The sequence below is a fragment of the Oncorhynchus kisutch genome, linkage group LG16 (assembly GCF_002021735.2).
Source record: "Oncorhynchus kisutch isolate 150728-3 linkage group LG16, Okis_V2, whole genome shotgun sequence".
Taxonomy (NCBI): Eukaryota; Metazoa; Chordata; class Actinopteri; order Salmoniformes; family Salmonidae; genus Oncorhynchus; species Oncorhynchus kisutch.
The window spans coordinates 33,972,689-34,000,048 of NC_034189.2; the positions used below are offsets into that span (position 1 = coordinate 33,972,689).

Here is a 27,360-nt window from a genome sequence, read left to right on the forward strand (position 1 = left end):
TTCGGCGATCGACGTCACTGGCTTTCTAGCCATCGCCGCTCCATTTTTCATATATCCATTTGTCTTGTCTTGTTTCCATACACACCTGGTTTTCATTTCCCCAATTAAGCTACTTGTATTTAACCCTCTGTTTCATGTTGCTGTGGTATCTTTTTACGCGCTTTACTTTTGTTATGCTCCGTGTTTTTGAGTGCATTTTTTTAATGTTCTGCTCTCGTTTTGGAACTTTAATATAGTGAGCCTGTTTACATCATGCTACTCTCCTGCACCTGACTTCGCCTCTTTTACACACGCTGACAGAAATAAGTAATTCTCTCTACTATTATTCTGACATTTCACATTTTTTATATAAAGTAGTGATCTTAACTGGCCTAAGACAGTGAATTTTTTACCAGGATCAAATGTCAGGCATTGTGAAAAAATTAGTTTAAATGTATTTGGCTAAGGTGTATGTTAACTTCTGACTTCAACTGTATAATGGAGCTATATTTTTTTTTTATAAACAAGATCATCTTTGAGAACTAAATTAAAACTTGACAGTCAGGGAGAATAATTTTTTTTTTAAATGCATGATTTTGATTTTATTATGACATTTGAGTCAATCAAATAGCATAAGAACACGGCATAAGCAATGGCAAAATGTGTAGAATTGCCGTAAATGAGGTTTGAAACTGAATTTGTTTTTCAGCCCCATGACACAATGTGTAGAATTGCAGGAAATTTGCTTTAAAACAGCAAAATGTTGTCTCTGCTGCCAAGAGGAGAGCCTGTAAAAAGTTTGGTCTGAGACCGCACGCTAACTTTGCCACCACTGGTGAAAGAAATCCTCGGGGAAACACAGGTTGAAATGCTGTTGGCACAAGCAGGCGAATGAGAGAGAAAGACAAACGCAGGAGAAGACAGATAGAGACACAAAAAAATATATACTGTGCAGGAATGCACACAAAGAGCAGGAAATAGACCAGGGGCTGAAAGCAGAGGAGAGGGTTTTGGGGTGGAAAATGGAGGACATGGTTGTGGTGGTGAGATGATTTCTCAGGGCGGAGGACTGAGTGTTGTACTTACGGGGAGGCCCAGGGGTCCTCTGTCTCCCTTGTGCCCTGACTCCCCGCGTACTCCCTTCAGACCATGATTCCCAGCCTCCCCCTAAATACAAGAGGAGTGGCAGAGGTTGACTTAGGAGCAGGGGATGAGCAATACGTGGATGGACAGAATTCAGTAGACACATGCTGCTGCACGCTCCATTTCCCTAGATCTTGGTCCTGGATGTGCAGGCTTTTGTCCCAGCTCAGTATCGACACCCATAATTCAACTAATCAACTGCTCATAAAAACTTTGATTAGCTGAAGCAGCACATTTGTGCTGGGCTAGAGAGCTACCTACCGCCCCAGAGTCAAATTCATTAATAGCTCTATTAATGCACCAAATATAATTTTCTCCAGCCAAATTGTCCTGGCAGAATTACATAAAACATTTGGTAGTAGAGAGCATTGGGATTGGGCCAAACTATTCTATGACAGCCCAGATTTCTGTGCAGGAGATTGGAATTTGCAGTACCTAACAAGGAAAGGTATAATAAGGTATTACATGTATCTAATGGTTACACTATTAACATTTGAATGTGTTTTGCATGCATTTTATAACAGCAAAAGCAAGCTGTCTTATCTGCAAAATTGCAAAAGCAATTTTCTTATCTGGATTTACCTTTGGTCCAGGGAAGCCATGGGGTCCCTGAAAAACAGAATCAAGAAAATGCATGTGTTTTGATTAGTTGTATCAATTCATTTGACCTGATGACATTTTGACATGGAATTAATGTAATTTCCTACTAAATATCAGTTTCAGGAATATGCATTAGGAGCAAGCTATGAGCGTTCACTTCAGAAGAAACTACGGTTGTGAAACTCAATACATTATCTTATTAGTGGATCCATGATAAACTTTTACTGTAACTCTGTTGTTTGATCTAAGTAGGTTTATGTGGGCATTGTTGTGGAATAACACTGGGAAGATAACTAGCCCTATATCGCTGAGTGAACATGCAGATAATGGGAAAAGCGGATTTCCATAAGTAAAAGTGGATTGCTGACTCATAGTATTTCAGGTGCAAGAATCCCTTAACACTCCAGATAGGACAATCCTGACCATAAATAAAATCATGAAATGTGACTACTTGGCTTTGGATAGTAGTTATCGGGCCAGTTACCCAGACACATATTAAGCCTAGTCCCTGACTAATAAGCATTCTCATTGGATATTTTCAGCCCAGGACTAGGCTTAATCTGTGTCTGGGAAGATACCTCAAATAGGACAAGTTTGTTTGACAATCAGAACACATACATTTTTGTCACACTGCTTATGATATATAAAACCACAAAATCATACAATTGTATTACTTGACTTTTGTCTATGCCCAAGGATGATAGGTACTGCAGTGTGCAACATATTTCTCAGCATAATTTGAGACACTCAAATTTTGGCCACAAATTGATTTACATCCCTGTTAGTGAGCATTTTCATTTGCCAAGATAATCTATCCACCTGACAGATGTGGCATATCAAGAAGCTGATGAAACAGCATGATCATTACACAGGTGCACCTTGTGCTGTCGACATTAAAACAGCACTCAAAAATGTGCAGTTTTGCCACACAACACAATGCCCAGGACTTCCACATCCGGCTTCTTCAACAACCTGTCAAAAACCGTCTCATATGCGTGCTCATCGTCCTCACCAGGGTTTGACCTGACTGCAGTTTGGCGTCGTAACTGACTTCAGTGGGCAAATGCTCACCTTCGATGACTACTGGCACACTGGATTAGTGTGCTCTTCACTGATTCATTCTGGTTTCAACTACAGTGCCTTTGGAAAGTATTCAGACCCCTTGACTTTTTTCCACATTTTGATAGGTTACAGCCTGTTTTTTTCTCTCATCAATCTACACACAATGCCCCATAATGATGAAGCAAAAACTGTTTTTTATACATTTTTGCTGATATATATATATTTTTTATTTTACAAAAACTGAAATATCACATTTACAAACAGTTGAAGCCAGAAGTTTACATACACTTAGGTTGTAGTTATTAAAAACTCATTTTTCAATCATTCCACAAATGTCTTGTTAACAAACTATAGTTTTGGCAAGTCGGTTAGGACATCTACTTGGTGCATGACACAAGTAATTTTTCCAACAATTGTTTACAGACAGATTATTTAACTTATAATTCACTGTATCACAATTAAAGTGGGTGAGAAGCTTATATATACTAAGTTGACTGTGCCTTTAAACAGCTTGGAAAATTCCAGAAAATGATGTCATGGCTTTAGAAGCTTCTGATAGGCTAATTGACATAATTTGAGTTCATTGGAGGTGGACCTGTGGATGTGTTTCAAGGCCTACCTTCAAAGTCAGTGCCTCTTTGCTTGACATCATGGGAAAATCAAAAGAAATCAGCCAAGACCTCAGAAAAAAAATTGAAGTCTGGTTCATCCTTGGGAGCAATTTCCAAACGCCTGAAGGTATCACGTCCATCTGTACAAACAATAGTACGCAAGAATAAACACCATGGGACCACGCAGGCGCCATACCGCTCAGGAAGGAGACGCGTTCTGTCTCCTAGAGATAACGTACTTTGATGCAAAACATGGAAATCAATCCCAGGACAACAGCAAAGGACCTTGTGAAGATGCTGGAGGAAACAGGTACAAAAGTATCTTTTTCCACAGTAAAACCAGTCCTATATCGACATAACCTGAAAGGCCGCTCAGCAAGGAAGAAGCCACTGCACCAAAACCACCATAAAAAAGCCAGACTACGGTTTGCAACTACACATGGGGACAAAGATTGTAACTTTTAGAGAAATGTCCTCTGGTCTGATGAAACAAAAATAGAACTGTTTGGCCATAATGACCATCATTATATTTGGAGGAAAAAGGGGGAGGCTTGCAATCCAAAGAACACTATCCCAACCGTGAAGCACGGGGGTGGCAGCATCATGTTGTGGGGGTGCTTTGCTGCAGGAGAGACTGGTGCACTTCACAAAATAGATGGCATCATGAGGGAGTAAAATGATGTGGATATATTGAAGCAACATCTCAAGAATTCAGTCAGGAAGTTAAAACTTGGTCGCAAATGGGTCTTCCAAATGGACCATGACCCCAAGCATACTTCCAAAGTTGTGGCAAAATGGCTTAAGGACAACAACATCAAGGTATTAGAGTGGCCATCACAAAGCCCTGACCTGGGCAGAACTGAAAAAGCATGTGCGAGCAAGGAGGCCTACAAACCTGACTCAGTTACACCAACTCTGTCTGGAGGAATGGGCCAAAATTCACCCAACTTGTTGTGGGAAGCTTGTGGAATGCTACCTGAAACATTTGACCCAAGTTAAACAATTTAAAGGCAATGCTACCAAATACTAATTGAGTGTATGTAAACTTCTGACCCACTGGGAATGTGACGAAATAAATAAAAGCTAAAATAAATAATTCTCTCTACTACTTTTCTGACATTTCACATTCTTAAAGTAAAGTGGTGATCCTAACTGACCTAAGACAGGGAATTCTTACTATGATTAAACGTCCAGAATTGTGAAAAACTGAGTTTAAATGTATTTAGCTAAGTTGTATGTAAACTTCTGACTTCGACTGTAAGTACTCAAACCCTTTCCGCAGTACTTTGTTGAAGCACCTTTGGCAGCGATTACAGCCTTGAGTCTTCTTGGGTATGACGCCACAAGCTTAGCACACGTGTATTTGAGTAGTTTCTCCTATTCTTCTCTGCAGATCCTCTCAAGCTCTGTCAGGTTGGATGGTGAGCGGTGATTTTCAGTTCTCCAGATTTGTTTGATCGGGTTCATGTCCGGGCTCTGGCTGGGCCCCACAAGGACACAGCATGATGCTGCCATCACCATGCTTCACCGTAGGGTTGGTGCCAGGTTTCCTCCAGACTTGATATCAGGACAAAGAGTTCAATCTTGGTTTCATCAGACCAGAGAATCTTGTTTCTCATGGTCTGAGAGTCTTTAGGTGCCTTTTGGCAAACTCCAAGCGGGCTGTCATGTGCCTTTTACTGAAGAGTGGCTTCCATCTGGCCACTCTACCATAAAGGCCTAATTGGTGGAGTGCTGCAGAGATGGTTGTCCTTCTGGAAGGTTCTCCCATCTACACAGAGGAACTCTAGAGCTCTGTCAGAGTGACCATCGGGTCCTCCCTGACCAAGGCCCTTGTCCCCCGATTGCTCAGTTTGGCCGGGTGGCCAGAGTCTTGGTGGTTCCAAACTTCTTCCATTTAAGAATGGGACCTTATGTAGACAGGTGTGTGCCTTTCCAAATCATGTCCAATCAATTGAATTTACCATAGGTGGACACCAATCAATTTGTAGAAAAATCTCAAGGATGATCAATGGAAACATGAACCTGAGTTCAATTTCGAGTCTCATAGCAAAGGGTCTGAATAGTTATGTAAATAAGGTATCTGCTTTTTGTTTTTAATACATTTGCAAAAAATTCTAAAAACCTGTTTTGTTTTGTCATTATGGGGTATATGGTGACAACGAACACAATTGCATTTTATCAATGGCAATTTGAATGCACAGAGATACCGTGCCGAGATCCTGAGACCCATTATCGTGCCATTCATCTGGCGCCATTGCCTCATGTTTCAGCATGATAATGCACGGCCCCATGTTGCAAGGATCTGTACACAATTCCTGGAAGATGAACATTTCCAGTTCTTCCGTGGCCTGCATACTAACCAGACATGTCTCCCATTGAGCATGTTTGGATGCTCAGGATCAACGTATACAACAGCTTGTTCCAGTTCCCGCCAATATACCACAACTTCGCACAACCATTGAAGAGGAGTGGGACAAGATTCCACAAGCCACAATCAACAACCTGATCAATTATATGCAAAGGAGATGTGTCGTGCTGCATGAGGCAAACGGTGGCACACATTTGCACACATTTCTGATCCACGCCCCTACTTAAAAAAAAAAGATATCTCTGACCAACAGATGCCTATTTGTATACCCAGTCATATGACTCAGTAAAATCTTTGAAATTGTTGCATGTTGCGTTTATATTTTTGTTAAGTGTATTTTGAGTGGGTGCCTCTGAGTAATGAGTGGCAGTGTGTCAGCTGTTATGAGTGGGCAGGTAATCTACAGGAATCAACCAGACAGTGGGAAGGCATGATACATCACATGATATTGTCACGACTTCCGCCGAAATTGGTCCCTCTTCTTGTTCGGGCGGCGTTCGGCGGTCGACTTCACCGGTCTTCTAGCCATCGATGATCCACCTTTCATTTTCCATTGGTTTTGTCTTTGTATTCTACACACCTGGTTTTCATCCTCCAATTAAATGTTCATGTATTTAACCCTCTGTTTCCCCCATGTTTTTGTACGTGATTGTTTCTATGTTCATTTCAGTACATGATGGCTGGTTTCTCGACGGGTGCTGTTGTCACCCGTGCGTAATATTTACCGTTTTGTTATTGGTCAAGTGTATTTGTTACCTTGTGCCTTTATTTTTGAGTTAAAGTACGTTGCTACTCATTTTGCTCTCCTGCGCCTGACTTCATGCACCAGCTACACTCACCTTCTGACATGTACAGCTTTAAGAAAAAGGTGGTACCATATTGTCTCTTTGAACTATGACACATATTGCATGAACAATAAAATCAACATGAACAATAACTTCAGGGTCTTGTTATTTCATCTACATGACACATTATAACAGTTTAGACTGAAACGCCATGACACTGAATCCAAAATTCACTGGCAATCTAAAATCTGACTGGCTGTCTGGGTGCATTTACATTTCCTTGTATGGCAATATGCCTCTTGGCCACTGCATAGACGAGCCAGAGATGCATTTTAGTTGTTTACCACTCAGAAAAAAGGTGCATTCTAGAACCTTAAAAGATTATTTTGTCCCATTTTGAAGAACCCTTTTTGATTCCCTGTAAGAACCCTTTTGGGTTCCATGTAAAACCCTTTCCACAGAGGGCTCTACACGGAACCCAAAAGGGATCTACCTTGAACCAAAATGGGTCCCCCTACGGGGACCGAAGAACCCTTTTCGAACCCTTTTTTTCCTAAGAGTGTAGTGGATGTTCTAGGCTAGGGGTTGCAGCTCTGGTTCTCGAGGGTGTCACACTTTTACTCCAACCGAACATTAACACACCTGATTCAAATAATCAACTAATAGTCTTCACTTTAGACCACAATTACAATTTGTTTAATAAGATGTGTGTGTGACACAAATACGGCCCTTGAGGACTGGAACTGCCCAACCTTGATTTAGGGGGACAACTCACCATGGGGCCTGGGGGGCCATGGGGCCCAGGTGCTCCAGGTTGGCCAATAATCTGCATGTGAGAGTGAGACAATCCAATCAGGTTGAACCAATATTACTCAAATGGTTACATAATCTCAATTATATAGATTTTGTCATCATATAGCACAGTAAGATCATACACTGACCGTTTCAGGCCTATGAAGTGAGAAAACCTAAGCGTGAAGGAACCTCCCTGATGCTTTATTGGTATCTTGAATAAATGCATTGCCATATGTAGAGGTAATACATTTGTATGTCCGTTTTGAGTTAACTTACTGAGGGCCCTTCGGGACCAGGCATTCCAGAATCACCCTTATCTCCTTTCAATCCATTGACACCCTAAGAAACAGAACATTCATTATGACATTCTAAAGAATGCTGCTCAAAGTGTTCAAGACTTAATAAATCAACAGTCAGCATATCTTATCTGTAAATGCTGTCCTACAGAAGAAAGTTATAGTGGTTATTGTCAACGCTGAAGCTATTTACTATCACTTATTGGTGTCAGGAATAATTTCATATGTGTTAAGATTAGTCGATAGACTCTTACTGGTAAACCAGGTAAACCAACAGTTCCTTTATCTCCAGATGTGCCAGGGATTCCCATGTCTCCTTTGGAACCTTTGAAACCCTGGGCAGAGGTAGAGTATTCAGAATGGGAAAATGTATTGCAGGGGTGTCAAACTCAATTCCTGGAGTACTGTATGTCTTCCTCCCTCATATTTGATTAATGATTAGTTAGGAACTCCAATGTAAAATGTAAATCTTCAAGAATGGCTTTTGATGGCCTATATCTTTACTAGGTATGACTGGGTACTGAGACATCTGGGTCTACTTACCCTTTCACCGTCCAGTCCAGGGAGGCCAGGCATGCCTTGATCTCCCTGAAACAGAGAATGGATTTTGGCAATGGATTTCGCTGCTTGCTGCACACACACATACGAACGCTCACAGAGAGTGATGGATTACCTTGATTCCCGCTGGTCCTGATAGTCCAGGAGGCCCAGGGGGACCCTAGATTCACAAGATAAATATTCTATTGTTATTACCATCATATACGGGGCGACAGGTAGCCTAGTGGTTAGAGCGTTGGGCCAGTAACCAGAACAAGGCAGTTAACACACTGTTCCTCGGTAGGAGGTCATTGTAAATACGAATTTGTTCTTAACTGACTTGCCTAGTTAAATAAAGGTTAAATACAAATAAAATACACATGTAGTACATGAATATAGGCCAGGGTTGGTGTCAATTCCACTCCAATTCAGTCAATGCTGCAACTAAATAGAAAATAATGGACAATTTGTAAACTCATCACTCAAATTGACTGAAATAGAGTAGATAGACACAAACATATCCTTACACATGTTACGAATCACTTGAACATTAACATGACAATGATGCTGGAAAGAGATCATAACAATTCCCTCACCAAGGTCACAAGGATAGTGTGGGTCAACTGCAACTAACATAATCAGGAGATCATCTTATTTCTTATGTTTAAAACAATCTCCATATCCTCTGAAAGTAAGTGCCTATTACAGTGTACTTTAATATAAATAGAAGATACCAAGGAACCTGAGACCACCATAAGCCAGAAAATGTGAATATGTTCAACACCATTATTACAATATTAAATATTAATCTGTTAATACACATGAACTTTATAGGTTACACATATTGCCATGAAAGGTGATACATGGTAGCCTGAGTGCCAGTCTGTTTGTGCTATCATGCTAACTCCTTGTCATTACCTGTCATAATACCAAACAGTTTGGCTTGACAATGACAGCAATGGAGTTCCAAAAAGTACAAACAGATCTGGGACCAGACAAGCAACATGGTGGTGTACACACATGCACTTCTTCAGAGTTGGGATAGTTTGTGGGGGTTAATGTCTAGTGTCTTTTAATGATTTACGACATTGTGATGGACTTCAATACATTTCTTTCACACTTGAGTGACCACTCCCAACATGAAAATACTTACGCCATCTCACAGAAGCACAAACACGTCATTTAGGAATTATCGTTGTCTTAGTGTTAAGCAACAATGTGTGGGAGTTAAGAGGATAATGAGCAGGGAAGGGCAGGGTGGGGTTGGGTTCATGACGGGTCAATAGTACATCACTTAAACAGAATAGAGGTGAATTACCGTCACTGTAATAGTGGTAATCTTCTGTAGTCGGCCAGGGAGGAGGCAAAAGATAAGATAACTGGTTATGCACGAAATAAACCTGTCAGCATGCTATAGTTCTCCCTCTTCACTAACCTAGCATACAAACTGTGCCAGATGGAATTTGAACTGTCTGGAGTATTTGAAAGCATTGTACAGTACTCAGATGTAGGTTCACAAGCAATTTTATTAGTCAGATAGTAGGATAAGAATGATATCCTCTGTTGTAAAGGTGTCATAATGCTTTAAAATGGGACTGTAAGATTGCTTGACATCCACTGAAGCACAAAATTATACATTTTCAAGAACATTAAAGAATATGGAATTTTAATGCTGTAAATTTGACATGATTGTGGTGGGGGCCACATAAAAATATTTGACCATTAACCCAAATCAAAATAGTACTTCATCTAGTTCATCTAACAACTCATCTATCTCAAAAAGGAATGCAGCTCAAAACTGACATACTGTACAGCAAGCAACACAATTGGCCAGACATTAATGTTTAACTTAAAGGAAAAATCCACCCAAAGACACAAATTCCTATAATTTACTGTAACCACGTTTCCATCCACAGTTTTTATGCGAGTAAAGTCATAACGTATAATAAAAAAATCACGACAGCTGTGATGGAAACAGGTCGTTACGCTAGAATTGTATAAATGCCGACATATAATGTGTTCGTTCGACATGGTAGGATCTCTTTCTGTCAATAAAATGTATTATGCGAGAAATAGTGGTGAAATGCCTTTATGCACAAATATTGATATAATAACCATCATATTGAAGTAAACTTGGAGTCACGCGATTATATGGTGTGTGGTCCTCACATTATGACTCAGGAAACCATGCAGTTTATTACGCTACAGATGAAATTAGTTAAGGTGATCTTGATGTTCCTTTCCAATGAAGATGGAGGGTCTTATTCTGGTGACATGATGATCGATGCTTGACTGCTTATCCATAATCATCTCATCATGTACAGTGCCTTCAGAAAGTATTCAGACCCCTTGACTTTTTCCACATTTTGTTACATTACAGCCATATTGTCACGTTCGTCATAGTGAGGAGACCAAGGTGTGATATGGCGTGATATGAATACATCTTCTTTAATTAACGAAGAACACTAAACAAACTAACAAAATAACAAAACGAACATGAAGCTAATACAACGAGTGCTGACATGCAACTACACATAGACAATAACCCACAAAACCAAAACCTGTCGTCTCATCCCGTTGCCCGGTCTCCCTATGGCCCTGCAGACTGCGGAAGCCTTGTTTACCCATGTCTTCCGGCACAATCGGGTGCCTGAGGACATCGTTTCTGATCGGGGCCCCCAATTCACGTCCAGAGTTTGGAGGGCGTTTATGGAGAGACTGGGGGTCTCGGTCAGCTTAACCTCGGGTTTTCACCCCGAGAGTAATGGGCAGGTGGAGCGCGTAAACCAGGATGTGGGCAGGTTTCTGCGGTCATATTGCCAGGACCGGCCTGGTGAGTGGGGGAGGTATGTTCCTTGGAGTGAGCTCGCTCAGAACTCCCTCCGCCACTCCTCAGTGAACATGTCCCCTTTTGAGTGTGTGTTAGGTTACTAGCCGGTCCTGGCCCCATGTCATCAGTGCCAGACCGAGGCTCCTGCGGTAGAGGAATGGGTACAGCGCTCCAAGGACACCTGGAAAGCCGTCCAGGAAACGCTAAGGTTAGCGGGAGAACGGCAGAAGAGGAGCGCTGACCAGCACCGCAGTGAGGCCCCCATGTTTGCACTGGGGGACAGGGTCTGGCTCTCGACCCTAAACCTGCCCCTCCTCCTGCCCTGCCGGAAGCTGGGGCCGCAGTGTGTGGGGCCGTTCAAAGTCCCGAGGAGAATAAACAAGGTGTGTTACAGGTTACAACTTCCTAGATATTACCGTATTAACCCCTCGTTTCATGTGTTCTCTCCTCAGGTGAGGTGAGGTGCCTGAGGTGAGGTGCCTGAGGTCCCTCCGCCCCCTCTGGACATCGAGGGGTCCCCGGCGTACACAGTACGTGGCATTCTGGACTCGAGACGCCGGGTGAGGGGCCTACAGTACCTCGTGGACTGGGAGGGGTACGGTCCGGAGGAGAGATGCTGGGTTCCGGTGGGGGATATTTTGGACCCTTCTCTCCTGAGAGATTTCCACCGCCTCCACCCGGATCGACCGGCGCCTCGTCCTCCGGGTCGTCCTCGAGGCCGGTGGCGGCGCGCTGCGGGAGCCGTGCGTCAGGGGGGGGTACTGTCATGACTTCCGCCGAAGTTGGCTCCCCTGCCTGTTCGGGCGGTGCTCGGCGGTTGTCGTCGCCGTCCTACTAACCGCTACCGATCCCTTTTTCGTTTGTCTGTTGGTTTTGTCTTATTAGTTTCACCTGTGTTTACTTTGGTTTAATTAGCTTCCCTATATGTAGTAGTTTGACCCGCCTTTGTTTTGTGCAGGATTGTCTTAATGTTAAGTGTGAGCATGTTAGGTAGTGGTGTATTTTCTTTTCTTTACTTGACACGCTGTGGTTTTTGGGTTGTCTTGTATAGTGTCCTGCGCCCTGTATTTTGTTGGGCTTATTATTTTGGTTTGCAAGAGTAAAGCACTTCAAATCAGTTACTCTCTCTGTCTGCGTCTGATTCCTGCACCCACCTAGTCCCGCGTGACAGCCATCTAGCATAGTGCCCTTTGTTTTGTTACAGGTGACAGTTTTGATACTCATCACTGCATGCTGTATCCAAAGGTTGGCTGGACTTCTCTAAAAACCTGTAGACCTCTACATTTCTCCCTTTATTAAGGCCCTACTTCATAAAATTCCTTCTTATCTAACTTTGTTGTTAAAGTATACAGTTCACAAGATTGTTTAACTCTTGAGGTTCCTCAGGTCTCCATGGAGCTAGATAAATCTGCTTTTAGTTTTAATGCTGGAACAAAATTCAAAATTAATTTCATCTTGATGTTCTAGTGCCATTCGGGCAATTTAAAGAAATGATTGGGAACTTATTTGTGGAGGAATGTAACAGTTTTCCTGGGTGATTTGTGATGTTTTATTTGTGTTACCCATGACTGTATTTTTGCATTTTATTGTAAAAGAGACCTAGGTCTCAATATGTTTTCCCTGTTAAAATAAATGCAAATAATAATAATAAATACAGAAACCAGGTACCCTCTCTCTATATGTACATATATAAAGTATCTAATGGGAATCCGGAATAATACAAATGGCACACATACACAATCCATGTCTCAATTGTCTCGAGGCTTAAAAATCCTTCTTTAACCTTTCTCCTTTTCATTAATCTCCACTGATTGAACGGCTCATAGCTTTCACCTGGATACACCATGTCAGTCTGTCATGTTTTGAAGGTGTTCTGGTGTTTATATCATTTTTTTTTAAACATTTTTTATTTTTTATTTAAATTTTATAATTTTTCTTCCACTGACATTACAGAGTATTTTAATCCCACTTTGTAACATAACAAAATGTGGAAAAAGTCAAGCGGTGTGAATACTTTCTGAAGGCACTGTAGTTAGACACAATAATACAATTGTCAATATCAGCATGTGAAGTAGCTAATTGGCTGTAAAATTGCCTAAACAAGCTGCATCAATATAGGGATCTACAATATCACTATGTTCAACCTGGAGATCGATGTGCCTTGACTGAAGAGGCAGACAAATGGCAGACATATGGTGGACCCTCTTTTAAATTACATATTTCTCGAGGTAGGAATATCGCAAAAATATGATCAATGCCTCTTTCGAGAGAAGACAACCTCACGCGTCACGACATCGGCCAAGATTTAAATTGGACATGTATGATAGACATTTTTGCGTTCTAAAAGTCTTAATCCTATTAACTTCCAGTGTAGTGAGAGCGGCTTTATTGCAATGCCATGTCATACTGGCCTGCTTGAACGGCAATAGCTCAGATACACACATGAAAACATGAAATTACCCCGGGAATCGGTAGAACATCACTCAGAGAAGCACAAAAGCAACATAACATTCAAAATGGGTGAATCTTTCCCTTAAGCTGGAGACCATCGTGTTTCTGACCTGTAAAGCTTCTTGGATGTTCCCGTTGTAATCAATGATTTCAGTGGCTCCTTGGTCACCTTTCTGCCCAGGGGGTCCCTGCATGTGTTTAACATTTAGATGTTAATTAAAATCCAAGTTCAATATAATTAAACACCAATACAATATTTTAAAAGCATAGTTTACTCAAAACAATCTTTAGTATTTAGTTCATTTGTCCACCATTAATACAATCCCCAAAACTATTTGCATGTCAAAAAACAGATCATCACTGTTTTGAAGGTGCTCTATTTGGAGATTTTTTTTATTTTTAGGATTGTATTATATTTTGTTCATATGTGACTTATTTGAACAAAATACAAAACATATTGTTTTGAGTGAACTATCCCTTTAAGTTAGACATTTGGCTGCTCTGAACCCCCCCCCAAACAAGGAAATTCACATGAGCAACACGAAGCCTAAATTCATGCACTACCAACATTTTCCAGTACACAGCTTTTACCTACTACAGTAGCTGTATTATGCTTGACAATAGGCCTATATAGTTATCAGGTGCCTGCCTAATTACTGTATTTTCTTTAGGATAATACCAGGATGCATCTTAGGTTGACAGATGTAATAATTTAATATCAAAATGATTATTTTCATGTATTTGATCTCCTCAACTTAATGAAATTCATCTCAGACGATTTGCATGGTGGAGTTTAGCATTATATTTCCCCACAGTTTGTTTATTTTCATTGCATAGTTCAAACAAGTTTGTGCCCATGGATTTAAGTCTGCAGTAATAGAAACAGATGACAAATCATCTTTTGGTACTCTTTATCGAAACATTGACACCTCTGATAGTTAAATCAGTCAGAGCAGGATATTGGTATAGTATATAATGTAATACAAGTACAATATCAATAGTGCCACTAGTGCAACACTCCCCTCTGGTGGATACTAGGCTTTTAGTACCAAGTTTCATTGACGATGCACAAAGGGGAAGAGCAACTCAAAAAGTGCATTGTTCATTGTTTTTGTATACAAAGTTGTGTGTAATAGAAATGTTCTCAATATGACATATGAGGATGAACAATGTCCTCTAGTGTTTATTGAGTATTCAGTGCCCTACTAGTAACAAGTGCAACAAGTGTAACTTTACTGATATATTATGTTGTTGTTTTTTTTATATTCTGTTGAGTGCACTCACCCATGGTCCCATAGAGCCCAGGTCTCCCTTGTCTCCTGTTTCTCCCTGAGTTAGTAAGAAAAGGCTGTAAGATGTAGGAACATGCATGGAGTACAGTAATTTATCACAAACAGACCTACAGTGGCTTAAAACAGAGTAGAATAATACATAATCCATTTGCTGACAATGCCATTTGTTTTATTTTCCCCATGAACATTTACTCATTGGGAATGTGCAGTGTGCGCTTTGTAATTGTTCTCAAGAGTGATTCCTCAATATATCAGTGTTGGCTAATCATCATCAGCCATAGTGGAACTGTAGATATGTCATAAAAAATACAAATAATCAGGTGTCATGCACTGACCTTTGAACCTCTAGGGCCTGGGTTCCCTGCCTCTCCTGGCCCCCCCTGCAGGAGAGGTAGACAGACAAGGAGCATCAGGAGAGTAGTAAGTCACCACATGACCCCTCAGTATGAGCAAACACTTTTGATTGTAAGACAGGGCCATACTACAAATAGGCATTTGTATGACTAAGCATCTTACATGCTCTGACTTAAAACATTTTCCAGTCCACATAAGAGAGGAATATCATATTAAACCAAATGTGGCACAGAAGGGTAACCATACGTGTATTGTTGATGAATTGTTTTATGTTTGCTTCATCAAATCTAACGGCCTTTTGGCATAATAAGAAATCCAATCAAAATGTGTTTCTTTGAACTCCAGTCCCTGCAAATGGAGGGTTTAAGCTTGTGACTCTACACATTTTGGATAAATTTTCTATTTAATTGTTTCAGATTATGTTTCAGATTATTTTGTGCCCAATAGAAATTAATGGTAGATAATGTATTGTGTCATTTTGGAGTTGTTTGTATTGTTTCTAAACATTGATGATTATGGATAATCCTGAATAAAATGAGAAAAACTGAGTGAGAAAGTTACAGAAGCACAAATATCATACAAAAAATGCTAACCTACCCTGTTATTGTAATGGTGAGAGGTTAACATGTCTTGGGGGTAGTCATTGCATGCTGTGAATATAGGACCAAATACTACTAATACACATACAGTAAAATGGTGGGCCTATGGTGGAACTGTAGTCCCAACACCTAAAATGGTGGGACTATGTTCAAAAAGTGCTGTAATTTCTAAATGGTTCAACCTCAAAGTATAATTTCAATTCGAAAGTGCTGGAGTACAGAATCAAAACAACAAAAAATGCGTCACTGTCCCAAAACCTCAGGTGCTCACTGTATAAAACTGCAAAGACTGCACTGCCCCTTTAAGCTAATATTCTGAATGCATACAAAGCAGAATATGTTACTTGATCAATGTGTAATACAAGGAAGGCCTCTACCGTTGATCAAAGTTTGTAAAAACCTTAATTTACTGAACCTTTCTAGTTTATCAGAACCTTCGTAGTCTTCTGTGAAGTCAAGGCTTGCTTCACCATGCATGTTTGGAAACATAAAAGCCACTAGAGAGCATCAAATGCTGTACCAATGATCGAAAAGGTAGAGCTTAGAATGTTAGATAAAGAACATGCACTTGCTTGAATCTCTTGCTCAAATCACATCACTGAATGGTCTCTCTCTCTCGTGTCCCAGGCCAGCCCCCCCAACACTGACCTTTTGACCGGCCTGTCCAGGCTCGCCCCGCTCTCCCTTGCCTGGTGGGCCAAATTCCCCTCGCTCACCCTACAGGCAGAAGAGAAGAAAGACACTTTCAGGGACTGGGGCCTGGAGGACTCTCTCTCTGACCCTTTTACCCATGGATGGAATGCCCATCTCATAATTAGATGAATGCACTTGTCTGAGAGGTCAACCAAACTGGAGGGTTGGCCAATCTTCAGGTTTCAGGATTCCATGTGTAAAAATGTATGTTGAGTCAAGCAACATACTGTATCTCCTACTACAGTGGTTCCCAACCTTTTTCGGTTACTGTACCACCAACTGAATTAAAGTAACTAACTTTGGCCTTCCGGATAGCCTGAATGCAACTATTTCTCATTTGCCTGAACGAGAGCCTGTCAGCCTGAGTATGCATGTGCCGAGCCTTTCGCCAAATTAAATTCTTGGGGTGGAGTAATCTGCAAGATCACGGTCGCATGGGCTGTAGTCCGTGGGAAAAAAACAATCATGGGGTTGATTTGTCCTGGTTTCCATTCGTGCCATTGAGTAGGTTTTAACATTCAGTCTCTCTAGCATGGGTATAGGCCTGGTCAATGACACTCATATCATACTCACATTGCATGAACCTGGCGCACATATCATTAGCTTTGCGCTCAAAATCTATTTCAGTAGTACAGTTAAGCCAGAGTAACTGCCTCAAATTAGTCCTTTTGGAAGTTTTTCTTGGTAAGGCCTTTTGTTAGGTCTCCTAAAGTTTACTAAGTTATAAATGACCATGACAGTGACAGTGATAGATGTGATTGTCATTTTATTTACCTTGTCACAGCATTCTCAGATAACCCTCTTTTAACAACCCACACTCACCCATCTGTTTGTGTTAGCCATCCACTCACACACTACTGTATATGCAAGGCATACATGGTTTATGACCCATATTTGACTGTTATTGATCAAATTGAAACGTACCTTGGTTCCCGGTAGTCCTGGGAGCCCTGGTTCTCCCTGAGGTCCTAGGAATCCAGGCTCACCCTGTAATCAGGAAGGATATAAGAGATGTGTCATAAAATAGCTAATTTACTCTGTTATTATTTTTTATTTCAACAAAGAAGATTTTGTAAAGGGTTGAGTAAATGAGGTACACAGGTACTCATGGGCGCACACACACACATGCACTCCTCTCGGAATTCAATTCAAGGGCAGTCTAAGCAAGCCCTAACTTAAGTGTATTTAGCTTAACTGTATATACTGTACAGTTGAAGTCGGAAGTTTACATAATGGAGTAATTAAAACTTGTTTTTCAACCATTCCACACATTTTTTGTTAACAAACTATAGCTTTGGCAAGTCGGATAGGACATCTACTTTGTGCATGACACAAGTAATTTTTCAAACAATTGTTTACAGACAGATTATTTCACTTATAATTCACAGTATTACAATTCCAGTGGGTCAGAAGTTTACATACACTAAGTTGACTGTGCCTTTAAACAGCTTGGACAATTCCAGAAAATGATGTCATATCATTAGAAGCTTCTGATAGGCTAATTGATATCATTTGAGTCAATTGGAGGTGTACCTGTGGATGTATTTCAAGGCCTACCTTCAAACTCAGTACCTCTTTGCTTGACATCATGGGAAAATAAAAATAAATCAGACAAGACCTCAGAAAAATAATTGTAGACTTCCACAAGTCTGGTTCATCCTTGGGAGCAATTTCCAAACGCCTGAAGGTACAACATTCATCTGTACAAACAATAGCACGCAAGAATAAACACCATGGGACCATGCATACTGCTCAGGAAGGAGATGCGTTTCCTAGAGATGAACATACTTTGGTGTGAAAAGTGCAAATCAATCCCAGAACAACAGCAAAGGACCTTGTGAAGATGCGGGAGGAAACGGGTACAAAATGATGTATTTGTATTTGGCTAAGGTGTATGTAAACCTCTGACTTCAACTGTAAGTAACATATTAACATATATCCCATCAAAATCTGTCAGTTAAAAGCTATAGATATCAGCCCATGATGGGCTGTGTCTCAATCCACCACATCCATGACAAGCAGACCTGTCAGCCTTCTGCATCTGAAGTGGAATGTGGCTGAACTACATCGGTGTTTGTCAGACCATGAGACATCTTCTCACAAAAACGTCTCTAGCATCTGAATGGTTTGGTCTACAAACTATTATGACCACTCTGGAAAGGGGGAGATTCTCACTCTCCGTTTAGCTCTAGTCTGAAGGTAACTAGTTTGAAAGGTAACCCATATAAACAAATGAAAGTATGGAGGTTCTGTAGTTTTGTACCAACAAAAATAAGGGGTTAAATATGTGTCCAAAAAAATGAAAATATTTCCTGAACTTTCTTATATCTCCTGCAGTGAGGGGAAAAAGTATTTGATCCCCTGCTGATTTTGTCCACTGACAAAGAAATGTTGTGGCGGCAGGGTAGCCTAGTGGTTAGAGCGTTGGACTAGTAACCGGAAGGTTGCAAGTTCACACCCCCGAGCTGACAAGGTACAAATCTATCGTTCTGCCCCTGAACAGGCAGTTAACCCACTGTTCCTAGGCCGTCATTGAAAATAAGAATTTGTTCTTAACTGACTTGCCTGGTTAAATAAAGGTAAAAAAAAAAAAAAAAAGATCAGTCTATAATTTTAATGGTAGGTTTATTTGAACAGTGAGAGACAGAATAACAACAAAAAAATCCAGAAAAACGCATGTCAAATTGATTTGCATTTTAATGAGGGAAATAAGTATTTGACCCCCTCTCAATCAGAAAGATTTCTGGCTCCCAGGTGTCTTTTTATACAGGTAACGAGCTGAGATTAGGAGCATACTCTTGAAGCAAGTGCTCCTAATCTCAGTTTGTTACCTGTATAAAAGACACCTGTCCACAGAAGCAATCAATCAATCAGATTCCAAACTCTCCACCATGGCCAAGACCAAAGAGCTATCCAATGATGTCAGGGACAAGATTGTAGACCTACACAAGGCTGGAATGGGCTACAAGACCATCGCCAAGCAGCTTGGTGAGAAGGTGACAACAGTTGGTGCGATTATTCACAAATGGAAGAAACGCAGAAGAACTGTCAATCTCCCTCGGCCTGGGGCTCCATGAAAGATCTCACCTCGTGGAGTTGCAATGATCATGAGAACGGTGAGGAATCAGCCCAGAACTACACTGGAGGATCTTGTCAATGATCTCAAGGCAGCTGGGACCATAGTCACCAAGAAAACAATTGGTAACACACTACGCCGTGAAGGACTGAAATCCTGCAGAGCCCGCAAGGTACCCCTGCTCAAGAAAGCACATATACATGCCCGTCTGAAGTTTGCCAATGAACATCTCAATGATTCAGAGGACAACTGGGTGAAACTGTTGTGGTCAGATGAGACCAAAATGGAGCTCTTTGGCATCAACTCAACTCACTGTGTTTGGGGGAGGAGCAATGCTGCCTATGGCCCCAAGAATACTATCCCCACCGTGAAACATGGAGGTGGAAAGATTATGCTTTGGGGGTGTTTTTCTGCTAAGGGGACAGGACAACTTCACTGCATCAAAGGGACGATGGAAGGGGCCATGTACCGTCAAATCTTGGGTGAGAACCTCCTTCCCTTAGCCAGGGCATTGAAAATGGGTCATGGATGGGTATTCCAGCATGACAATGACCCAAAACACATGGCCAACGCAACAAAGGAGTGGCTCAAGAAGAAGCACATTAAGGTCCTGGAATGGCTTAGCTAGTCTCCAGACCTTAATCCCATAGAAAATCTGTGGAGGGAGCTGAAGGTTCGAGTTGCCAAACGTCAGCCTCAAAACCTTAATGACGTGGAGAAGATCTGCAAAGAGGAGTGGGACAAAATCCTTCCTGAGATGTGTGCAAACCTGGTGCCCAACTACAAGAAACGTCTGACCTCTGTGATTTCCAACAAGGGTTTTGCCACCAAGTACTAAGTCATGTTTTGCAGAAGGGTCAAATACTTATTTCCCTCATTAAAATGCAAATTAATTTATAACCTTGTTTGACATGTGTTTTTCTGGATTTTTTTGTTGTTATTCTGTCTCTCACTGTTCAAATAAGCCTACCATTAAAATTATAGACTGATCACTTCTTTGTCAGTGGGCAAAATACAAAATCAGCAGGGGATCAAATACTTTGTTCCCTCACTGTATATATAGGACAGACTTCAAAACCTTATTTCTTATGATTTTTTTACTGTCTTTTTTTGCCATTGATGAATGTGTCCCACCGTGCTTGTTAAGTTCAACCAATACCATACCTTAGAGAAGTTCTATATTTTTAAGTTGTAGGAGAACATTTGATTATTACATTAGTAAACTCAGCAAAAAAAGGACCCTGTTTTTCAAAGATAATTAGTTAAAATCCAATATCCAAATATCTTCATTGTAATGAGTTTAAACACTGTTTCCCATACTAGTTCAATGAACCGTAAACAATTAACGAACATGCACCTGTGGAACGGTCATTAAGACACTAACATCTTACAGACGGTAGGCAATTAAGGTCACAGTTATGAAAACTTAAGGATATTAAAGAGGCCTTTCTACTGACTCTGAAAAACACCAAAAGAAAGATGCCTAGGGTCCCTGCTCAACGTAGCGTAGGCATGCTGCAAGGAGGCATGAGGACTGCAGATGTGACCAGGGCAATAAATTGCAATGTCCGTACTGTGAGATGCCTAAGACAGCGCTACAGGGAGACAGGACGGACAGCTGATCCTCCTCGCGGTGGCAGACCACGCCTGCACAGGATCGGTACATCCGAACATCACTCTTGCGGGACAGGTACATGATGGCAACACCAATTGCCCGAGTTACACCAGGAATGCACAATCCCTCCATCAGTGCTCAAACTGTCCGCAATAGGCTGAGAGAGGCTAGACTGAGGGCTTGTAGGCCTGTTGTAAGGCAGGTCCGTCACCGGCAACAACTATGGGCACAAACCCACCGTCGCTGGACAAGACAGGACTGGCAAAAAGTGCTCTTCACTGACGAGTCACTGTTTTTGTCTCACCAGGTGTGATGGTCGGATTTGCATTTATCGTTGAAGAAATTAGCGTTACACAAGGACCTGTTTGCTCGGAGGGTGAGGGCTAGGGCTATTCCACCCTCCCCACTAGTAGGTGCCTTGGTGGAAGAGTGGGGTAACATCTCACAGCAAGAACGGGCAAATCTGGTGCAGTCCGTGAGGAGGAGATGCACTGCAATACTTAATGCAGCTGGTGGCCACACCAGATACTGACTGTTACTTTTGATTTTGACACATTATTCCATTTCTGTTAGTCACATGTCTGTGGAACTTGTTAAGTTTATGTCTCAGTTGTTGAATCTTATGTTCATACAAATATTTACACAAGTTAAGTTTGATGAAAATAAACGCAGTTGACAGTGAGAGGACGTTTCTTTTTTTTGCTTTTTTTAACATTGTTAGATTCCACAAGCATTCAGCCCTTTAAAAAAAAAGTAAAACCAGGGTTATATAAATTGGAAAGGATTTTTACAAGGCCAACAGGTTACAAGCATACCAAAGTGGTACAAGCAAACAAACCAAAACAGCAACAAACATTATCACACACCTGTTTTAGCATTCCTTGCATTCACACGTTTTAGCTCAGTAATACAATCATTTGTTCTGAGTGTACAATGCTGTGAATTGTGTTCATCATGGCAGATTTCAGCATTGAGTATACTGTATCTAAACCTGTGTTTGTTTCAAGGCATTAACCCCCCCTCCCACACACTTTTTTTCTCTCAAATTTTGTGATATCCAATAGCGATCTTGTCTCATCGCTGCAACTCCCCAACGGGCTCGGCAGAGGCGAAGGTCGAGTCATGCGTCCTCCGCAACATGACCCACAAAACCACACTTCTTAACAACCGCCCGCCTTACCCGGAAGCTAGCTGCACCAATGTTTCGGAGGAAACACCGTCAAACCCACCCCTAACACGGTTGATTCCGGGTCAATTGTGCGCCGCCCTATGGGACTCCCGGTTGTGACACAGCCTGGGATAGAACCCAGGTCTGTAGTGATGCCTCAAGCACAGCGATGCAGTGCCTTAGACCGCTGCACTGAAGTGAATATTAAGTACTCTTTTGCCCAACATATCGTCATTATAATCCTTGAATAATGCATTACAGATGATGTGTGACTGAACTAAGTGAAATGTCGGTGACTAATCATTTAGTGGTTTGCCTGATTGCAGCAATGCCAGGGTTGTATTTATCAATCAGCACTGCTTTTCAGCTGGCCAACACATCAATTACAAATCTGATCGTACTGTATGTTCCATTCTAATTTTAGCAATAATTTCCATTTCACCCTTGACCACTGAATCATGAACAATGAATCTTGAACAATGACAAATCTGTATAGGCTTAGATTTACACCACATTGTCCCCTGACTTGTACCTAATGTTGGAGCCCACAGCATCCAACGATGCTGCATATAATTTATCTAAATGTATGACCTAGCTGAATGTTAGTAGGTGGGAAGTCAAGGGAAAAGGGAAGACAGGGAATTCTTAGGGATGAGGACAAAGGAATGTACCTTAATCCCGGGAAGTCCAGGCAGCCCTGGAAGTCCTGGCTCTCCCTACACAGGAAAAATGTGACGTTATAGCCGAGTTGAGCCTCTGTCCTGGGGCCTTCAACAGCAGTCTCTACCCTCTCTATCATTGGGTCCCAAACAGCTCTCCAGTGAGCTGGGCCCTGATGAGGATTACAACTTGCACTTGAGTTGTGTACCAGTATTACATGCAATCATCATTAGTTGGGGCCACTGTGGTGCTGTTTATGTTGACTAATAAAGTTAAGAGGTCTATAAAGGCTTCAAAAGGATGTAATTCAGTACGTTTGGATTGTTTTCTACTGAGATTTTCAATGTCATTCCAAAGTGAAGAATTCTGAACTTGCATACAATGCAGAAAATGATGGAAACTCAATTGGGTTTGAGTGAACTATGTAAAATGCACATAAATTATTATGTGAATAATTGAATGCTCTATTTAATAATACATTTATGGTATATGAGAATATATATTTTGCACTGCTCACAATGATCAAGCGTAATAGCATTCAGAACTCAGCGAGAGGCCTGTAAATTACAATTGAGTCTCCTGAAAGCATTATAATTGTAATGAATAAAAGTCGCTCATCTGGAAATCCTACTTCACAAGCTCCACTGACTATCACCCAAATGAATTATTTAATCGAGACCAACAGTTCCCTAATAGGCAACTGGAAGAGAAATTAAACTTTGTAAGAAAGCGTATTAAAGGAAATAGAACAACTGTGAGTTGCCATAAAACCTTCATAAAAATCTGACTGTGTAGGGCAGGACATTTTGCAGCACAGCAGGAAAGGGCTGCTTGAGAGGATAAAGAAAAGGGGAATTCATGGGGTGTGGCTCTCGGGAGTAAATTGTGTAATTCAATGGGATTCTGATGCAGTCTTGACAGCAGCTCTGGCTGTGCCTAGCAAATGATTATGTCGTTGCAAGAAAAGAGAGGTCAGACAAAAGTATGGGGCTTGCTTTTTGCCAGGATCCGGTGCTTTACTCTGTCCTTTCAGAAGTGTGTTTTATTAGCATAGTAGGCTGTCCCAGGTGGATGGTTTCACTTGATTTAGAAATGGTAAATGATTGCGTGCGGTGGATGACCGCTCAGCCAGGTTTGTCAGCAGAACTGAACAGGTCATGGGGCCAAGGGACTGCACATTTCCAAATCAAGTGTCAATTCCTTCCATCAGAGACACTGCTGGGAAAATCCAACACACTCCTGAATGTGCTATCTGAAAATCCACTATCTGCAATTGATGGAATATACCAGTCTCTGTATCAAAACCCATACTTCTAACTTGAATGCCATGTTATGGGAAATGTGCAGTATATAGCAGTATATAGCTTACCAGCTATATGTCTAGAACAGGGATGGGCAACTTAGATTTTTGGTGCAGGCGTTAATCCTGGTGATTTAAAAGCTAATGGTGTAGTTATGTTTTATCACATTCTAATATCAATCTGAGAAATGTAACAAGTATTCCTCTCGTGAGGATTTTGAAACACGGGAAACATGCCATGGGATTTTAGTGCAGGCTAGTTTTACCTTTGATCCCCCACGTCCTGACTCTCCTGGTTCACCCTGTAATACAAATAAAATAAAATGTTATTTGTCATATACACATGGTTAGTTAATGCGAGTGTAGCGAAATGCTTGTGCTTCTAGTTACGACAATGCAGAAATATCCAACGAGTAGGAGAGTAGGAGGGCAGAAGGAGGGCTCACTTTTAACCATTGAGGTAAGCAATAACGATGAATTAAATTATTTACTTGGTTCTTACCTAAATATGCCTTTTGGGTAGTGAAATTCTATTTTAAAGGAAGATTTTCACCCTATTAATTGAGCCCAAATGCGCCTAATTGGTTTATTAATACATTTTAAAGTTCATAACTGTGCACTCTCCTCAAGCAAATAGCATGGTATTATTTCACTGTAATAGCTACTGTAAATTGGACAGTGCGGTTAGATTAACAAGAATTTAAGCTTTCTGCCCATGTCAGATATATCTGTGTCCTGGGAAAAAAATGTGTTACTTAAAACATCATGCTAATCACATTAGCGCACGTTAGCTTAACTGTCCTGTGGGAGACACACCAATCCAGTAGAGATTAAAACAAGAGTTCAGATCACATTACAGGGTTGACCTTAAACCTAAGGGACAAATGAAAATGAATCCCCAATCACTTTAAATAAGTAAAAATTATCTCTCCCAAAGCAACAAATACAATAGAGCTTTAAAATGATGGTGAACTTGGGGTTAAGTGTGTTAAAATCTTCCTATAAATTGGACAAACATGACATGCCGAAATGAGAAAACAAATAACTTATTTTATTGAAAACACACTGGTATTGGAGTTTTTAAAGGTAGACTCAGCGAGATGATGTTGCAACGAACAGCACCACAGATGTTGAGATGAGAACGATGCAAGACTTTGCTCCCTCTCAGTCACACAGAGTATCTGAGCATGTGCACTGGTGCGCTTCATGCTGCTACAACGTGATACCTACGAGACCAAAACAGTGGCGAGGTTTAACCTTGCGTTTTAACGCTCTTAGTTGTAATTAACCCACTATGTGTTTACTTTGTGTATTCAATGTCATCTCGCTGAGTCTACCTTTAACAGTTTAGTTTAAGCATAGATGTACAATATGTGTGATCCAACTGGTAAACGTAGTGTTTATTTTATCAGAATTTACACAAATAATGTCTGAAGGACATAAAAGGCACTCTATTCATGGAACCTACTATTTCAGCATTTAACCCATTCTACTTACCTTAATGCCTGCAGCAGAGGAGCCTGCATCACCCTACAAGAGACAAATAATAACAACATGTCTATGTGCAACAACAATAAAGATGCTGTATGAGCAACAAAAATACATATATGTCCAATGCGCAAAACTGTTAGGCGGTAAGGAGCTCTCTAGCTTTAAACAGGGTTACACTTAAACCCTTTACCTTCTTTAAAATGAGACCAAGTATAATATAATCTGAGGGTAATACCCTTGGCAAAATTCCTAACTCAGCATTTCCAAAACTCTGTCCTGGGGACCCAAGGGGTGCGCGTTTTGGATTTTGCCCTAGCACTACACAGCTGATTCAAATAATCATAGCTTGATGATGAATCATCTGTGTTGTGCTAAGGCAAAAAACTCAAATGTGCACCCTTGAGGTCCCCAGGACAGAGTTTGGGAAACGCTGCCCTAACTGAATGTGATTTTGGGAAAGAGGTCATCTTAATGGGAGATTTTAACATTAATTATGAAGACAAGTGTTGTAGGAAAACCCTCAAACGGATCACTAATACCTTTGACCTTACACAGCTAGTTAAAGGGCCAACCAGGGTGACTTGTTGCTCTAAAACACAGATTGATTTGGTGTTCAGTAATAAACCAGAGAGAGTGACTAAATCATTCAATATGGTTACTGGGCTGTCTGATCATAATCTGACACTTATAGCCAGAAATCTGTCTAAGAGCAGGTTTAACCTCTCTACTGTTAGAAAGCCGGATCAACTCAGAATACCTAAGAGTGAATTAAATAATTTTGAAAAAGCAATTAAGGGAATAAACTGGAATGATCTCTTGTCCTATACAGATGTGGAAGCTGATAGTCAGGTTTTTCTATCCACAATCCAGACTACAATAAATGGCTTCCTAAAGAAAATCAAATCCAAACCTGGCCAAAGGAGCACTCTTCCTTGGCTAAATGGAGAAATCTGGAAATTGATGAAAGAACGAGATTATGCTCTAAAAATAGCCCTAAAATCTAAATTAGAGCATGACAGACGTAGGTTTACCATGTTGAGAAATAAGGTGATGAAAGAAATCAGACAGGCCAAGGCAAACTTTTTTATTAACATAATTGGTGAAGCAAAGGGAAATTCTAAATTGATATGGGAGAATCTAAAAAAGTTAACAGGGAAAGACCATAGTAACACTGCAAAAAAGACTAGAAATCATGGTGAATAACAATCTAACACAGGATGCAGTCGAAATAGCAATAGCCTTCAATTCCTACTTTATTGACTCTGTCAGGGTACTGACTCTGAACCCCTCCACTTGTTTCTTGGGCTCAGTGCTAGTGAATGACACTCAACCTGTCTTCATCATAAGGGAGGTTTCTGAGTCAAAGGTGAACAAGGTGATTAGCTCACTAAAGAACTCTAAAGCCAAAGATGTGTTTGGGATGGACTCTACCTTTCTTAAAAACTACAAAGAGTCACTCATTGGCCCCATTACTAAGGTCACCAACACATCTATTGGTCTCGGTGTGTTTCCAAGGGTATGGAAGTCGGCCATAATAACGGCCATCTTTAAAACAGGCGACCCTGCTAACGTGAGTAACTACAGGCCCATTAGTATATTACCTGTGGTGTCAAAGGTTGTTGAAAAGTGTGTAGCAGAACAACTGATTGCCC

The 27,360-nt window shown here is 41.0% G+C and overlaps 1 protein-coding gene across 13 annotated transcripts in view; it reads right to left on the reverse strand.

The window, feature by feature from the left end:
- Window positions 1-27,360, reverse strand: part of col25a1 (collagen type XXV alpha 1 chain) — a 302,148-nt gene that overhangs the window by 16,725 nt on the left and 258,063 nt on the right. For all 13 annotated transcript variants that reach the window (XM_031792275.1, XM_031792270.1, XM_031792264.1 and 10 more), the window contains 16 exons: window positions 25,715-25,747; window positions 24,484-24,519; window positions 22,929-22,973; window positions 17,323-17,385; window positions 16,354-16,422; window positions 15,088-15,132; window positions 14,745-14,789; window positions 13,571-13,648; window positions 9,498-9,521; window positions 8,316-8,360; window positions 8,186-8,230; window positions 7,897-7,977; window positions 7,623-7,685; window positions 7,327-7,377; window positions 1,705-1,731; window positions 1,066-1,146 (listed from right to left, as the gene is read on the reverse strand). In XM_031792275.1, coding sequence (XP_031648135.1) covers window positions 1,066-1,146; window positions 1,705-1,731; window positions 7,327-7,377; window positions 7,623-7,685; window positions 7,897-7,977; window positions 8,186-8,230; window positions 8,316-8,360; window positions 9,498-9,521; window positions 13,571-13,648; window positions 14,745-14,789; window positions 15,088-15,132; window positions 16,354-16,422; window positions 17,323-17,385; window positions 22,929-22,973; window positions 24,484-24,519; window positions 25,715-25,747 — 831 coding nt within the window. The remainder of the gene's footprint in view (window positions 1-1,065; window positions 1,147-1,704; window positions 1,732-7,326; window positions 7,378-7,622; window positions 7,686-7,896; window positions 7,978-8,185; window positions 8,231-8,315; window positions 8,361-9,497; window positions 9,522-13,570; window positions 13,649-14,744; window positions 14,790-15,087; window positions 15,133-16,353; window positions 16,423-17,322; window positions 17,386-22,928; window positions 22,974-24,483; window positions 24,520-25,714; window positions 25,748-27,360) is intronic.